Here is a 16997-nt window from a genome sequence, read left to right as displayed (position 1 = left end):
ACTTTATAGTTAGATGAGGTAATCCATGTAATCATTTTGCATTGTGCCCCACACATGTTTTCTTATCATTTTTACTAGTTTTCTTGCACTCATAGTCTCCACTTCTTTAATGCTCTCTCTCTTTCTCTACATATAAATAGATGTAGATACAGACATAGATATACAATTATTTTCTTGTAGTCCAGTGCCATTTCACAGGCTATTTACTATGCCTGACATGCTCTTCCCTACCAGGTCGGTTAGACTCTCATTTATCCTTGAAGTACTTCACTTCTTCGGGAAACCTTTTCTGACTTGTCAATCAATTAATGCCCCCGTGGGCTCAAACAGCGCCTTGGAGGAACCTCTATTATACCCCTTAACACACTGGGTTGTAATTAATTGTTTACTTGTCTCTCTACTCTATTGGACTCTAAGTTACTTGCAGGCAGTTACGGTCTTTATATTCTCAACTCCCAACACAGCACCTGGCACTCTTTATTCACCGTCTACTGTCTGTGCTGTGCTAGGAAAAACTGTGGTTAAGCAGTTAAGGGGTCCATGTTTTGGGAGACACGCCTAGGATCAAAACAGCTCCACTTTCTCCTGCATAACCTTGGAAAAAGTTAACGTTTCTGAACCTCATTTGTAAAGTGGACATTGTAAAGTGGAGACAACATCTTAAGATTGCTGTGAAGATGAATTAAAATAAAACCCGTGAAAAAACTATAGCAAGCAAGCAATCACCAGGATGTCACAAAATGCTTCCCGAACAATCCCATTTTCAGGTACCGCCACTCTAATCTTCCTTTAGAGCCTTGCGCTCCATGGGTAATCCCTCTTTTAGGGATTACTCTGGGCTCCCTAATCCTGTCCTTGGTCATTCTTCCAGCTAGCAACTCTGCGTCTCAACCACGAGGTCCGGGCGTTCAGAAGCCACTTCCCTGCCCCCAACTCTCTCCAAACCCTTTCTTTCAGCTTTCTCTGGGTTTTAAGGGGACCGATTTATGTGAAATTTAAATATCAAAATTTAAATATCAAAATTCTCTGGCTAGGGTTTTCCCGGATAACTTCCGAAGCCCGCATTTACGAGTTTGGCTACTGAGTTCCCATCTTCCACCTCCCTTAAAGGAAGGGGTCCGCAGCTCAGCTTCACCGCAGTCGTTCACCGCAGCGCCAACTGCGGCCGCGCGCAATGCAGGAACGTTGAATGAACCAAAAAACTAGCGGCTGAATGAATGGGCTGCGTCCGCGCCTGGGCCTCTGTTACGTCGCCCACTGGTGCGGGCGGGGCGCCGGCCCCACAGTCCCACCACCGCGCGGCGAGCTCCGCCACGAGCGCCGGAGCTCCGCGCCGCCCGGCGCCGCCTCCCCCAACTCTCTGCCCCACCGGGACTCGTCACTTCCGCCATCCCCAGGCCCGGGTTGGGCGGGGAACGCGGGGGAGGGGGCCAGGTCCGAGGGAAGCCCGCCCGCGCGCGAGCAGGGACTACATTTCCCGAGGGGCCTCGGCGGCGGCGGCGGCGGCGGGCGCGGCAACGTCCCCCGGAAGTGGAGCCCTGGACTTCCACTCGTGCGTGAGGCGAGCGGAGCCAGAGTCGAGACCAGAGGCCGAACTCGGGATCTGACAAGATGGCCGGGCTGCCCCGCAGGATTATCAAGGTAACCGCCCAGGCCAACCCCCGGCTCTGTGCTCTGCTCTTGCCCGCTCGGCGGACCCGGCGGCGCGGCTCCTCGCTTCCTTCGGCCCGCGGCCGGCGCTGGGAGGCCCGAGGCCAGCGCGGAGAGGGTCTGGCCGCGGCGGCGAGGGAAGTCAGGCGCTGGGGAGGGGGCTCCGGGGAGACTTCCGGCCGCGGTGGGGCAGCCGGGCGGCGGAGACCGGGGGCTTCCAGGTGGCCGCCCCGCAGGCGGGGAAGGCCCGGCCTGCACATTGGCGGAGGGTGGGGCCGCTGGGTTGCGGGGCTCTGGTCTCGGATGCGGGCCGGTGCGGGCCTCTGCAGTCTCTCAGACCACCTGGGAGGAGGCCGCGGGCGCGCGGGAATCGCGGCGGGGCCCGGACTTCGGGCGGGAGCTGTGGCCCGACACAGCTCCTCAGCCCTGGAGCCTTCTTTTGGGCCGGGCGGGAGCGCGGGGGTGCGGAAGCCCCGGATTCAGAATGAATGAACCAGGAGAATGAGGCCGGGCGGGGCCCTATGCCCCGGGAGGCGGCTCCGGGAGGGCCGCGCGTCCTGCAGCAGTAGGCACATGTCCGCCGCTGGCTGCTGGGGTCCGGGGACGTGGGGCTCCGCGTCCCGCTGCCCTCGCTTTCGTGATCTCCTCCCTTTTAAATACGTTTCCGCCCGTTATCTCTGTGAAGTGATTTTACTCTGGTTGGCAAACTCTGAGAGCTGTTTTTGCTCAGAGGGAATAGTTTAACACAGCATTGGGGGAGGGGAGGGGCAGCGCAGGTATGGGAGACTGAAATCCTTTGCCTCTTGATTTTATGCACTTTTAATTTTAAACCATTCTTCGGCTCTTTATAAATACTACACTTTGACAAATGCATATGGAAGCATGGAAATCGACATACTTGTTTTGTAAATTCTTTACGTAATATCAGGTCCTCAGATGTGCAATATTTCTTGCAGTGCACAAAAACAAAACCTTGAACTTTCTTGTCATTTTTAATCAAAATTTTCGTTGTACCTCTATTGCTCAGAACCTCAGAACCTCTGTATGCGAGTTAAAGTGACTAACTTGCAGCATCGTTTCCTTGGCATAGCCTGGTTTGTTCTTCCAGAGTTTGCGGGGAGATTCATAGCAAGCCCAGGATCTTTTGAAGGATGATGTATTGTGTAGTGCTTCGTGCAATTGCACTTAAATATATCTGAGATGGCGAGGGTATCTCTAACCTAAAAGGTGCTTGATTTGGAGAAATAAGACGTTTTATGTGGTAGAAATTCTTAGAAATCAGGGAAGTAGCGTAGATTGTCATGGTATGCTGGAGTTTAATAAAGTGAACCTTCATAGTGAGAAATTTGTTGTATTATGGATTTGTCTCAGATTCTGCACAAGGCAGTTTAATTGCTGTGTGCACTGGATGGTTCTTAACGATGTAGTTTTGCTCATGTGGCCCCATCATGTTTATTGAGGCCCAGTTGAAAATGAGGGATAGAGGATCCCTCATTTAAATTTTTGTTTTCTGTATTTGGGTCATCAACTACATAATACGAATTGATATTCAAGATAATTCTCCAGAACACGTAATGAATTAAAGATTTAACATTTTTTTTTTCCAGTTTGCTTGACTCTGGACATATTCTGCAGTAATACAAAAGCCTTGGATGGAAAAATAAATTCTGTGAAACTTTGTTTAATGAAGTTACAGAAATGACTTATGACAGTGAATTGAGGTCCTCATAATTTAGTTCATTTGGCACACAATAATTTAGTTTACACTAGGTATTTTCATTTTACTACTTAACCAAGACAGTGATAACTCATGATCATGATTTTACAGTATCTTGTGGATAGCACATCTCTATTAAGGGGGCTTGATTTGAGTTTTATCTTGTAAAAGTTAAGTGGTTTAACTTCAGTGCCTTTTATAGCTTATCTTAAAAGAACTGTTTTCTCCAATCCCTTGGAAAGATTACAAGCCTGTAATGTTTTTCCTAGTGCCTGTTGTTGTTATGTATATTTTCCTTTACTCAGTAAAAGTGTTTTTAATGAATTTATTTTTTAATTTTCTAAAATTTACTCGCAAGTTAGTTAGCATATAGTGCAGTAATGATTTCAGGAGTAGAATCCAGTGATTCATCCCCTACATATAACAGCCAGTGCAAAAATGTTTGTTTTTTAATTAAAATTTTTTTATAAGTTTGCCTCCTCTTTGTCAACCACAATACAAGTTTCCATATAGAATGTGATGGTGGTGGTGGTGGTGGACAGCTAATAATAGGATGCTGTTTACCTCCAACTGGTCATTATCTACATTTGCAAAATTCTTTTATTTTTAAGTAATCTCTACACCCAGTGTGGGGCTTGAACCCACGACCCTGAGATCAAGAGTTGCATGCTCCACTGACTGAGCCAGCCAGGCACCCCTACATTTGCAAAATTCTTGAACCTTTTGATACTTGCAGATCTTGATCTTGTGAAGTAGACTACCTTTTATAGTCTAGAAATCATTCAAATGACTTTCCTGGGGCCTTAAAACTGGCAAGAGGCAGAACTTGGATTTTGACCTGGTGTGACCTTCCCTTGCCTCTTATTATAATGAAATTACATAATGTATGTAAACATACCTTGACAACTGAAAATAACTATACAAATATAAGGTGATTTTTTGAATTACTCTTCACACATTTACTGTCCCACTCAGATTCCCCTATACAATCCACTAGCAAATTCTCTAGGCACTTAACTTTCAAAGTATATTCTTTTTTTTTAAGTTTGTTTATTAAAAATTTTTTTCTTATGTTTATTTTATTTTTGAGAGAGAGAGTGACAGAGCGTGAGCAGGTGAGGGGCAGAGAGGGAAACACAGAATCTGAAGCAGGCTCCAGGCTCTGAGCTGTCAGCACAGAGCCCAGCGCCGGGCTTGGCTCAAACCAAGAGATCATGAACCACGAGATCATGACCTGAGCTGAAGTCAGGGGTTTAACCCACTGAGCCACCCAGGTGCCCCTAAATTTTATTTTGAGAGAGAGAATGTGCATGCACGCCCTGCGTGAACACACATGGGAAGGGCAGAGAGAGAATCCGAAGCAGGCTCTGCACTATCAGTGCAGAGCCAGATAATGGGGCTCAAACTCACAAATCGTAGATCAAGACCTGAGCTGAAATCAGGAGTCAGACGCTTAACCTGCTGATCCACCCAGACATATTTTATCAGACACATTTACTCATCTCTCTGAAATCACTTTTCAGTTCTATCATTTGCTGCCTAGTCTACTGTATTAGCCTCCTAAGCAGCTGCTAGTGTTACCTTTTAAAATACAGATCATGTCACTCCCCTTCTCAGAACTCTACAAAGGTTCGCCATCACATTTAGAATAAAATCTGGACTCCCCCCATCCCCACTTAGTTTCAAGGTCTGCCTTGCATCTTCCTACCTCGGAGGTCATCTCCTGTGTGTCTCTCCTTGGGTCACTCCACTGTAGCCACACTTGCTTTGCTGTACACTGAACAATAAGAGACTAAGTTTGTTCCAGTCACAGGGCTTTCCTTCTGTTTACTGCATTGCTTGTTTTGGCTTATTGTTCAGTTCTTGACTCACGTGTCACCTCAAAACACAGTTTTCCTCTCCCCCTCCTCTGTAGTTCCTCTTTATTCCCTTTATTTCCCTCTCTGTGTAGCAGTTATCACTATTTGAAGTTATATTTTATACCATTTATCTCTGCTCCTACTAAATCTCCATGAAGACAGGGATTCTTAGAATACTTGGGCATTGCTCTAATATCTAAAGGATGTGGTAGGCACTGAACCGTTGGTTGAATGAATGAATGTGCTTTAATTTCTGGAAGACGTTTTAGGAGAGTTAGGCTATATCATAACTTGACATTGTTATTGCTTAGTAGATTCTATCTAAACCAGTGTCTGAGCTAAAAGTCAATCTCTGAGCTAAAAGTTAATCTCTACTTCATTGAAAAGTAAGTCGATTTTTTATTCTGTCTAATAGGGAATACATACATAGAGCACAGCACTTGAAAGGTTCTAAAGGGTATATGGAGAAAATTAATACTCTCCTCTGTCCTTCAGCATTGAAGTTCTCCTGCCCAGACAACCATTATTTTTATTGTGTTCTTCCAGAAAGACAGAGAGACTTAGTATGTATATAGTAGGTTTGTTCCCCTCCTCCTGTTGCTAATACCTTACTTAGTCTTTTCCCTCCAAACCAATATATCTTTGAGGTGACCCATTTTTTTTTTAATGTTTATTTTTGAGACAGAGAGCGAGCAGGGGAGGGTCAGAGAGAGAGGGAGACACAGAATCCGAAACAGCCTCCACGCTCTGAGCGGTCAGCACAGAACCTGATGCCGTGCTCGAACCCACATACCATGAGATCGTGACCCGAGCTGAAGTCCGATGCCTAACCGACTGAGCCACCCAGGCACCCCCGGGTGACTCCTTTTTTAAAGGGGTTCTTTGTGGAACCGTATGGTTAGACCTTATTGCTGACTTTTAGATTGTCCTCCAAATTTGCATGCAAACAGTGCTGTAATAGTCTCATAGTTAGAGGTATTTTGTACACATGTGAGTTACAGTGAATCTTGGCAGTTTCATGTTTTGCTAGAATTTTTAGAATTTGCTTTTTTCTCTTTTCCTGGGCCAGAGCTTTTTTAGTCTCTCAAAGTGACTGAGCAATTAAAGCTTGAAATCACATTAAAAGACACCTAAAATAAAAGGTCCTCCCTAACCTACTCGTCATAAAGAATTACAGTTACTTGGGGGGCAGATAAATGAGATCTGTTGTTGTGGCCTTGGTCAAAAATTTATTTCAGATTTACATGTTACGTTAAGAGTGGTGTTCTTTTGGGGTGCCTGGGTGGCTCCGTTGGTTGAGTGTCTAACTTCTGCTCAGGTCGTGATCTTGTGGCTTGTGGGTTTGAGCCCTGTGTCGGGCACTGTGCTGACAGCTCAGAGCCTGGAGCCTGCTTCAGATTCTGTGTCTCTCTCTTTCTCTGCTCATCCTCCACTCATGCCCTGTCTTTGTCTCTCTCACTCTCAAAAATAAACAAAAAAATAAAAAAATAGAGTGATGTTCTTTTGTCTTCTCAAAATAAATCATGAAAACTAAAATATAGCCTTAAGAAACAGTAGTTAACTTACTCAAGGAGTTGACTTATTTGATTAAAACCTGGCAAACCAACCTGCTTAGATTAGATTTTTATTCTTCTGTTGGTGAGGTTTGGTTCCAGATTTTTAAAAACCTGATGTGATCTGACTCTGCATTTAGGCTTGAGTTGTGTATACTGTTTACTTTAATAATTTTGATTTTTAAAAATACAGATGTCACTTTTTCCCTATCACTGTTTATTTTCCTTATTTATTTTTTGAGAGAGGAGAGAGAGAGAGAGAATGGGACAGACAGAACACGTGCATGTGTGTGTGCGTGAGCAGGGGAGGGGCAGAGGAAGAAGGAGAGAGAGAATCTTAAGCAGGCTCCATGCTTAGCTCAGCCTGAGCTGAAATCAAGAGTATGGTGCTTAACCAACTGAGCCACCCAGGCCCCCCCTCCCCCAGCACTATTTAAAAGCCACTCATTTGATCATTGGATATCTATTCTAGTATATAAGGTAGTTTTTACTAAGAAAAATTATTTAGGAAACTGGCCCTTTTTTTAAGCCTTGAAAGTTCAGTAATGTTTTTTTCCCATTTAAAAAAAAGCCATGAAATCCTTACGTGATGAGGATGGACTTGTTATATGTAATTAAAACATCCTTAGGAAACTGATAAACTTTTATAGTAAATATTTGACCAGAAACAGTGTGATTCTTGGCTCTTTTGGTTGTTGTCCCAATTTAAGAATTTTCTGACCATCCTAGGAAAATAAGCCTTACTTTTGCGGGTGACTTCTGGGGATTCAGATTTTTTTTTTTTTAAAGTTCATTTATTTTTAGAGAGTGTGCACATTCTAGTGCTGGAGAGGGGCAGAGACAAAGAATCCCAAGCAGGCTCTGCCCCGTAGAGTATGCCAAAATCTAGTCAGGATGTTAAACCAGCTGAGCCACCTAGGTGCGTTGGGATTCAGATTCTTGACAAGCTTATTTGTAAATCATCTTGGTCTCCATGGATTCCAGGTTAAGAATCCCTGGACTACTTTTGGTAGTGATTAAACTTTCAGGTTATAAGGATATTGTTTAATATACTGCCTAATGTTTTGATTATGAAATGTGGGCATAATTGAAAGTAAATTAAAAATAGTTATTTATTTTTTAAGTTTATTTTGAGAGAGCATGAGCAGGGGAAGGACAGAGAGAGGGAGAATCTGAAGTGGGCTCTGTGCTGTCCGTGCAGAGCCCGATGCAGGCTCAAACCTATGAAACTGTAAGATCATGACCTGAGCCAAAATCCAGAGCCTAATGCTTAACTGACTGAGCCATCCAGGCGCCTCTCCTGTGTTATTTAAGCTTCTCTCTGTCAAGCACTTTCTTCAGTCCAGGTTGATCAGCTCTCCCACAATAGAAACTGAGTTTTGTCAGATTATCAAGCATTGCCTGAGTATCCACCATGCTGACTAATTATGGCATCAGAAATATGCATTTGGTTAGCAGAAGTTCATAATTTTTTCCACACTTGTGACCACTTCATAGGCATAGAGTTTTACACGTTAGAATGCCGATTGTTTTCATTCTCTGATGAGTCTGTAGGCAAAGAAGTTGGATAACTAGGATTCTGCTTACAAGTTGATATCTTTGCTTTTCCCCTCTATACCTTATAGGATGGTTTACTTGCGTGTAAGTGGTTTTAAGAAGAAAGTAAGTTGTGCTACAGATTCAGGTAGTATGGATTGTGAACATAACATTTAAATCTGTTATCATGAGTTACAGATACGTATGCACTAGAGAAATACAGAAACAAGGAGATGAGGATAGCATCCACCAGGGCTTTGGGCATTACAGTTGTAGTAATCACAGTTTTGATGCAGGTGCCTAATTACTATATAATTTCATTTTCCAAAAACAAAATAGATCTGAAAGGCGTATGTAGTAATTTTATATCAAGAATACTCCTGTATGAAAGATGAGTTGGACTTGTATTTTATTATATAGTTGAAATTTTCTTTGCAAATTTAGGGTATGAAGGACATCAGCATGAATATATAAATTAGGAGGTGGAATAATAGGGAATCAGTTAACTTCACCTGAAGTCTTAGCAATTTCTAAAAATGCTTCCTAAGTGACCTTTTTTTTTTTTTTTTTTTAATGTTAAATAGTTCTCTTTAATTTGTGGATTAGATATGATGTAAGATCACCATAGTCTGAGAACTGGTCCTAGCATCTCTGGTGGCAGAAACTATTATGTGATTGGATGAGCCCTCAGAGAATCAACAGAAAGACTTCTTTGTCTTTCAGAGCTGTACCACACTATTCAGGGTATTGTATATTTGCTAAAGTCCTGGTTGTAGCTATTCTAAAATCCCCTGAGGATCCTTAGAGATCAAAATTTTTATAATTCTGACTTGGCCTACAACTCAGATGTTTCTAAATTATTAGGATTCAGCTATAAAAGTCCTCCTATGTTATTTATTATAAATAAATAAGTGTAATCTCTGTGCCCAACTTCAGACTCGAACTCATGACCCCGAGATCAAGAGTCACATGCTCTATTGACTGAGCCAGCCTAGTGTCTCTAAAGTGCTTTTAGACATTGGTTTCAGAATCTAATGTTGACATATTTTGCTTTTTGGCTATTTCCTGTTGAGATTTTAAACTCTTAGTTTTCAGTATGTGTCTCTCAGTAATTTGGTCTGTTTTGGGCCAATCTGTTTTTTATTTTCAAAGTCTTTACAATCTAGTAACTGAAGGCATTGTACAATACCAGGAAAATACTAGAAGGAAGCATAACATGTTATTTTTATGTTTTGAGACTATGGGTGCCTTTATTTCTTCACAACTTTTAAAGATGTTTTCATTTATTCTAAGGAAAATGTCCCCATAAAGTCTGTGTTTTTATGACCCTTAAGGACATTACCATCCACTTCACCCCCTTAAAATAGGGCAGGGACAAAAGTGACTTTAGTAAGCTATTTAAGAGCCCAATACCGAGTTTCATTTTTCCATAACATTGCAATTTGTCTGCCTTTTTATTATCCTTTTTTAAAAATCCATTCTTAAGGCATGTTTCAGTTCAATTAAATGGGCATTTATTGAAATGCATAATGCATATTTAGCTCTAAGCTAGGTGAACAAGGAAGACATCCCTGTCTAAGAAACACGTCATGAAACAAGAAATTAGGTGAGGTGAGTTGTGAGAGAAGATATACATGAGATTTACCCTAGTCTGAGGGTCCAGGAAAGTAAGGATGAGAGAATGTTATTAAAGTTGAAGAGAAGGAGGGAGTGAGTTTGGGTAGATGGAATAGCAGGTAGGAAAGCTGGAAGGAGAAAGGGAGTGGGAGAAAGTGCACAAAAGTATAGCATATTCCAGAAATCCAGTATGTGTGATGGATAGGGTCTTATATATAATTATCAAGTTCCCACAAGAACTATTAGTGTCCAAATACTACGTGTAGAGAGTTGACATCAAGAACTGTTGGGCAAAGAAAGCATTGTTAAGTTTTGAATTGTTAAATTCAGACTTAGGGTATGAATCATTCACCAGAATGCCGTGTGGCAACTGTTCTTGAAGCGAGATTGGTCATACGGTTTTTATTATGTAAGGAAGACATCTTTTATTGAGCACTTACTATGTATGATGCATTGTTCTAAGCATGTTACATGCATTAATTTATTTAATTCCAACAGCAATCCTATGATATGGATGTTAGTATTAGTCCTGCATTACAGATATAGAAGCCTGCACAGAGGTGTTAAATGGTTGGTGGAGCTGTGATACGAACCTCTGCAGTCTAAATCTATAGACTGCAGGTGCTGTAGATGGAAGGCGCCAGAGCTTATCTGCCCCTCGATAATAACTGGCACTGTATGTATTTTTATATTTTATCATTTGGACAGATGAAGTGGAAAAACATGTTCATGTGCAGAGTGTAAGTGCTTAGCTTTCTTCTTTTTCATCAGAAGTCTCCTTATTGCAGTTTAATTAGAGGCTTTTGCACAAGTGAGTCCCTGTTTAGTAATAGTTTCACATAGGACAGAATGCCTCTGGTCTGGGGCGGTATATTCCTCTCCTGCCCTTCTGAATCCTTGCATTTGGGGAAGTTTGGGGTTCTGGTGAGAAGGAACTAAAGAGCAGCTATTCCCTTCTTTCTTGCTATTTCTTACTAGCAAAATACATTTGAGGTATCACTGCATCAGAGCATAGTGTCTCTAATGTTAATTTTAAACGATATTTTCACCCAGGGGCACCTGGGTGGCTTAGTTGGTTAAATATGCAACTCCTGATCTCAGCTCATCTCGGGGTCATGAGTTCAAGCTCTGCGTAGGGCTCCATGCTGGGAGTGGAGCCTACTTAAAAAAAAATTTTTTTTCACTCATTAAGCCTAAAAATAGATTAGAATTATTACACTCATTTATACATTAAATTGAATTTTGTGTTTTCAACCCACGGTGGATATTTGTGTCTGACTGTTTTCCTCACTCTCATTTGGAGAGAGTAGGGAAGAGTGCTGTTCCAGTAGAATTTTCCCTACACACCTGCATATACTAGAATTCTTGTTTTGGCTTTTTAGAAAAGTCATTTTTTACAGTTGGAGGCACAGTGATTTACAGCTGTAAACCTTGCAGTTTCTTGCCTTTACATTTTTTCAAATAAAGCACTCTGTCCACCCTGTCTTTATTGGTGCCCTTCAGGAAAGGGTTAAGCTGTGCTGCAAGCTCCATTCAGGTTCCTACCACTGATACATTGGAGATCAGTGAATACTTGGCCAAACCTCGCCTGTTTCCTGTCAGAATCTTCTCCCAGTTTCATTGGGAAGGCTGCTGGTGTATGGGTGTAGAAACTAGAAGATATTTTCTGTGAACACTTGTTTATGATCTGAGTTCATGGTTGTACATCAGAATTATCCGGGGCATTCATAAATTTGACATACACCAGCCTAGCATGGTTTGTTGTTGTTGTTGTTATGTTTTAAGATCTCCAGATGGTTTTTATGGGCATTTTGCAGGTACAATGGCCTTGTGTGTGCTCCACTTCAATGTAAAGATGGGTAGAATGTGGGGGATACAGGATATAAGTAAAGTCACATAGCCAGGACCTTCTCATTTGTAGAAAGCACGGCATCAATGGAAACGCCAAAGACATGACAGTTTGGGGGTGGGGAAACCTTCAAGACTGGTTTAGGGAAAGAGTTTTTAGAATGACATTTGAGTTCACATTTGAAGGCTGAGTAGAAAAGTGAGGTGGGTGTGTGTGTGTGTGTGGAGAGTAGAATGTCATTTCAGGTTAGGCATCTCAGAATCTCCAGGAAGATACTTGAGCAGTGCTAAAGCTGTAATGTGAGTCAGCACTTCTTTGCTTGGACCACAGACATTTTAAATGCAGTCTTAATTTGAAAAATTTTTTTCTCCAGAAGTCTAGTTTATGAATGTATTCATTATAAACATTCAATTAATAGACTAAGTATGTTCTATAATAAAATAATACAGAATTATTTCCTCCTCATTTTCTTTTGCTATTTTAGTCTTCAGTTCATAGGTTGAATGACTAAAATCTTACTGAATATGGAAGGAAAAACCTAAATGCTCCATTTATTTTTTTGAGATATAACTCGTGTTCCATAAAATTCATCCATTTGAAATGTACACTTCAGTGATTTTAATAATTGACAAAGTTGTGCAGCCATAACCACTAATTCCAGAACATTTTCATCACCCCGAAAAGAAACCCTACACCCATTAGCAGTTAATATTCACCCCTTCTCCTTCAACCTCCGAGAACTGTTTATCTACTTTCTGTCTCTCTGGTTTCATCTGTTTCTGGACATTTCATGTAAATGGAATCATAATACATGGCATTTTGTGTCTGGCTTCTTTCACTTAGCATGTTTTCAAAGTTCATATTGCAGTGTGTGTCAGTACTTCATTCCCTTTCAAAATTTTTAGCTGAAGTTTCCTAAGTTAATAACTTTTAAGAAATGACAGTGCTGAATGAAACAAAACAGTACTTTCAGCAGGTAGGTAATCTGTATTTATTCCCCCAAACTAGTCACATTTGAAACCTGCATTGCTTTAGAACATTTAAGAAATATTCTTGAGCCTTCTAAGCCATTATTGTTTTTTTAAATTGTCAAAGGTAGTAAATCTTTATCTTTAAAGATTAGATTTGATTGCTGGACATTGAGAAAATTAAGCCAATGCTGGTGAACAATGGTTAGGGATCAGCACTGACTTTTATTCTTACCTCAAGGATTAAGAAACTTGGTGACCTTGGCCAAGTCACTTACTTTCCCTGAGAAAACAAGCATGGGAGGGGCGGAGGGAGGGAGGGAGGGAGGGAGGGAGGGAGGGAGGGAGAGAGAGAGAGAGAGAGAGAGAGAGAGAATTTTAAGCAGGCTCCATGCCCAATGAGGGGATCGATCCCATAACCCTGGGATCATGAACTGAGCTGAAATCAAGACTTGGATGCTCAACTGACTAGTCACTCAGGCGCCCCTCAAAGTCCTGTTTTAAAACTTGGTGATTATTTGATCCCTTTGGGCAGAATTTAAAACAGTGAGAAAAGGCCATGATCGCATAGTCCTGGAACTGATTTTTCCCTTTTGGCTTTTAAATTGGAACTTGAAAAATCCCTACCCCCCCCCCTCCCCCCGCGCCCCATGTTAAAATGCTGAGTAGTAAGCAGTATTCTGAAGTATATGTATAGTTTTCTAGTATAACTAATATGCAGGCCTGTATCCTATCAACTTTGAAAGTTTTAAAGCCTCTTTAAATGTTTATGTTCTCTTGGGGTCTCCTTGGACCTTTTCTCATTATATATTCCTTTGAACACATTTATTTGCTTAACTTGGTTTCAGTCCACATCGATCAATTATTCCAAAATCTAGTGCAGAGTTTCAGGTCTTTCCAACTGCCTGCTTTTTATCTTCACTTAGATGTCTTGCAGACATTTTTTTTTCCTTTTTTTTTTTTTTAATTTTAGTTAAATAACGTACAGTGCAATATTCGTTTAAGGAGTATAATTCAATGATCACTTGCATTGAAGTGCTCATCACAGCAAGTGCCCTCCTTAATACCCATCACCCATCTAGCCCATCCCCCACCCACATCCCTCCATCAGCCTTCAGAGTTCTCTTATTATCTCTTGTGGTTTGTTTCCCTCTCTTTTTTCTTTTCTTCCTCCTTTCCATATGTTCATCTGTTCTTCTTAAATTTTACATATGAATGAAATCATTTGATATTTGTCTTTCTCTGACTTATTTTGCTTAGCATGATACATTCTAGCTCCATCCACATTGTTGCCAATGGCAAGATTTCATTCTTTTTGATGGCTGAGTAATATTCTGTATGTATATACCACATCTTTTTTTTTTAATGTTTATTCATTTTTTTGAAAGACAGACACAGAGCACAAGCAGGGGTGGGGCGGAGAGAGAGGGGGACACAGAATCCGAAGCAGGCTCCAGGCTCTGAGCTGTCAGCACACAGCCTGATGTGGGGCTCGAACTCACGAACTGCGAGATCATGACCTGAGCCGAAGTCGGACGCCTAACTGTTTGAGCTACCCAGGCGTCCCTATACCACATCTTCGTTATCCATTCATCAGTCAGTGGGCATTTGGGCTCTTCCATAGTTTGGCTATTGGCTGTTGTTGATAATGTTGCAGACATTTTAAAATCAACTTTTTTTTTTTTTTACAATGAAATGTATTCATATTGCTGTCTCCCCTCATGTGAGTCAGCATTTCTAGTGTTTCTTCTCTTTATTATGTCACCATTAACCCAGTTGCATGAGATTTACTCCTTCTCTTTCCTCCCCTTGTTTCTCTTCCACATGCAGATTGATTCAGCCTGACAAATGTATCTGGCATCTGTTAACCCATTCCTGTCTTCTCTCTTTCCAGTTGTCTTTGTTTGTGGGCCCTTATTCATCCTTTCCTGATTGTTTTTGCAATCTCAGAACTCCTCTCTCTGTCTTCACTCACTGCCAACCCTCTCTCCCCATTTTCCACACCATCATTCTAAAAACATTGATGTGATATGGCTCTCCACTGTATATAGGATGGAGTTCAAACTTTTCAACTTGGCATATATGACTTTTTGACCAGCTGGCCTTTTCATCTTATTTCATTGGCATCTCTTTCCTGTCTCCTCTTTCTTATACAACCTCCGATAGTGATGTTGTTTACCAGCCAAGATGATGTATTTTCTGGCTTCTGGATTATGCCATGTTTGCAAGGAAGCATCCCTCATCAAGTGTGACTGCCCAGCATTCTGTGTTGTTTGGGTTTGTTTCCTCTGCTCTCCTGGGAATGTTCTTAATAACAAGTAGATTGTGGTTTAGAACTAGAAATACTATTTTCTGTTATTTCTATAAGTTCCATGAAAAGAAAATCAGGGATCAAATTTAAGTTCTTTGCTTTGTTTTCTGGGATCCTGTTGAGGCACTCTGGGAAACCCATTGTTGGGTCCTGTTGTTGAGTCATTAATTACAGTGAAAAAATATGTTAAAAAAATTTTTTTTTTACAAATTGTATACACTGAAGGTGTACAGCATGGTGTTTTGATATGTGTATGTATACCTTTTGAAATGATTACTACAAACATGTAAACGTAGGTCTTCCCATAGCTATTTTTTTTTGTTGTGGTCAGAACACTTGAGGTCTATTCTCAGCAAATTCCAAGTGTGCAATACGGTACTATTGTTACATGTGATAAATTAGGTCTCCGGAATTTATTCATCTTATAACTGAAAATTTTTACTTTTTGTTTTTTTCTTATTTTGAAAAATTTTATTCTTTGATTCATACCGTCTTCCCTTTTCCTCCACCTTCTAGCCTCTGTGGTAACCTCTATTCTACTTAGGGTTTGTTTGTTTCTTTTCTTTCTCAAGATTCCACACATAAGTGAGATCATGCATATTTGTCTTTTGGCTTACTTAGCATAGTTTTATTGTTGCAAATGGCAGGATTTACTTATTTTTTTAAAGCTGATGAAAAAATATGTTAATTTGCTCTTTGTAACCATTGGAAAAATAAAATATTTGGCACTTCTTGGGTCAAAGTTTTAAGCACCATATATACTTATTAAAAAGCCTATATAGATCCTTGCTCTGATGGTTCACACACATACATACTAGCCTTTTTGTTTTCTGCTGTTTAATTGATAATAATTGATTAGTCATAACAGGACAATAAACAAAGGTGTTGGAGAATTCTGATGCTGGCCCCTCATTGTAGGGATTACCTTAGCAGGTTTTCCTGTGTTAGAATGCAGTGGGACCCTGACTGCCAAGAACCGAGTCCTACTAGTCAGTGAGCAGGCTTTCGTTCCCTGTGTCCTACAGGTATGTATTTTAAAAATGCAGCTCTTTTAGTCTACTGTCAGTGAAAAAAGAAAGTGAAACTAGCATATGTTCCACCTTATGAGTAATCAAGTTATAGCAATTTTAATATTCTTAGCGTGCACACACATACTTCTTTACTCCAAAGTAGTCCTTTATTTCTTGAGTTGAATCATCAGGCCAGTTATGGTTATGATTTATGTATGTTAATTTTTTAAACATTACAAGTATTATTATGCTGAGTATGTTTGTTCTTTGTACTGATTATAGTTAGTTTTCTCTGTTTATGGCACTGAAAATATTTAATTCTTTCTGCTTCGTATATGTGAGCCACTTCATTTTGCCAATAGCTGGCATATGTAGTCAGAATAATTTAATATTTGATTTTAGTAAAATGAAAGCAAATGTATGGCTGGAGCGGGGGGGGGGGGAGAAACAATAAATTTAAGAAAAAGGGGAAGAAAGAAGGTTATTTTTTTTCTAAGACCCCAAACAGGTTGTATTCCAAGTCCAAAGATTCACTTTAAAATTATAAAATTATGAGGTATCTTGGTGGGGTACCTTGGTATTTCAGTTGGTTAAGCATCTGATTCTTGATTTCTGCTCAGGTCATGATCTCACTAACCAAGAGACCTTACAGTGCAGAGCTTGCTTGGAATTCTCTCCTTTTCTCTGCCCCTGCCCCCAGATTCTCAAATAAATAAACATTTTAAAAAATTATAAAATTGTGCATGTTTCACATTATCATGCTGCCTCTTATATCGTAGAATCAATCCCACAACCTTGGTTGGAAAACAAGTATCTGGAAAAAATGTGATTAATTGCAAAGTACAGAAATGTTGCCCATTTCACTCAGTATTAAGAGTCTTGTTTTTATCTGTAATGAAAAAGCTTTATAATGGAACTGAGAAAGAC

The 16997-nt window shown here is 40.7% G+C and overlaps 1 protein-coding gene across 1 annotated transcript in view; it reads left to right on the top strand.

Annotated features, from left to right (window-relative positions):
* The first annotated feature begins 1282 nt into the window (after window positions 1–1282).
* Window positions 1283–16997, top strand: part of UBE2N (ubiquitin conjugating enzyme E2 N) — a 35260-nt gene continuing 19545 nt past the window's right edge. The window contains exon 1 of the mRNA XM_049626088.1: window positions 1283–1641. Coding sequence (XP_049482045.1) covers window positions 1612–1641 — 30 coding nt within the window. The 5' untranslated portion in view covers window positions 1283–1611. The remainder of the gene's footprint in view (window positions 1642–16997) is intronic.

This window comes from Panthera uncia, chromosome B4, assembly GCF_023721935.1.
Source record: "Panthera uncia isolate 11264 chromosome B4, Puncia_PCG_1.0, whole genome shotgun sequence".
NCBI lineage: Eukaryota > Metazoa > Chordata > Mammalia > Carnivora > Felidae > Panthera > Panthera uncia.
This window is presented reverse-complemented; position numbering and strand designations above follow the sequence as displayed.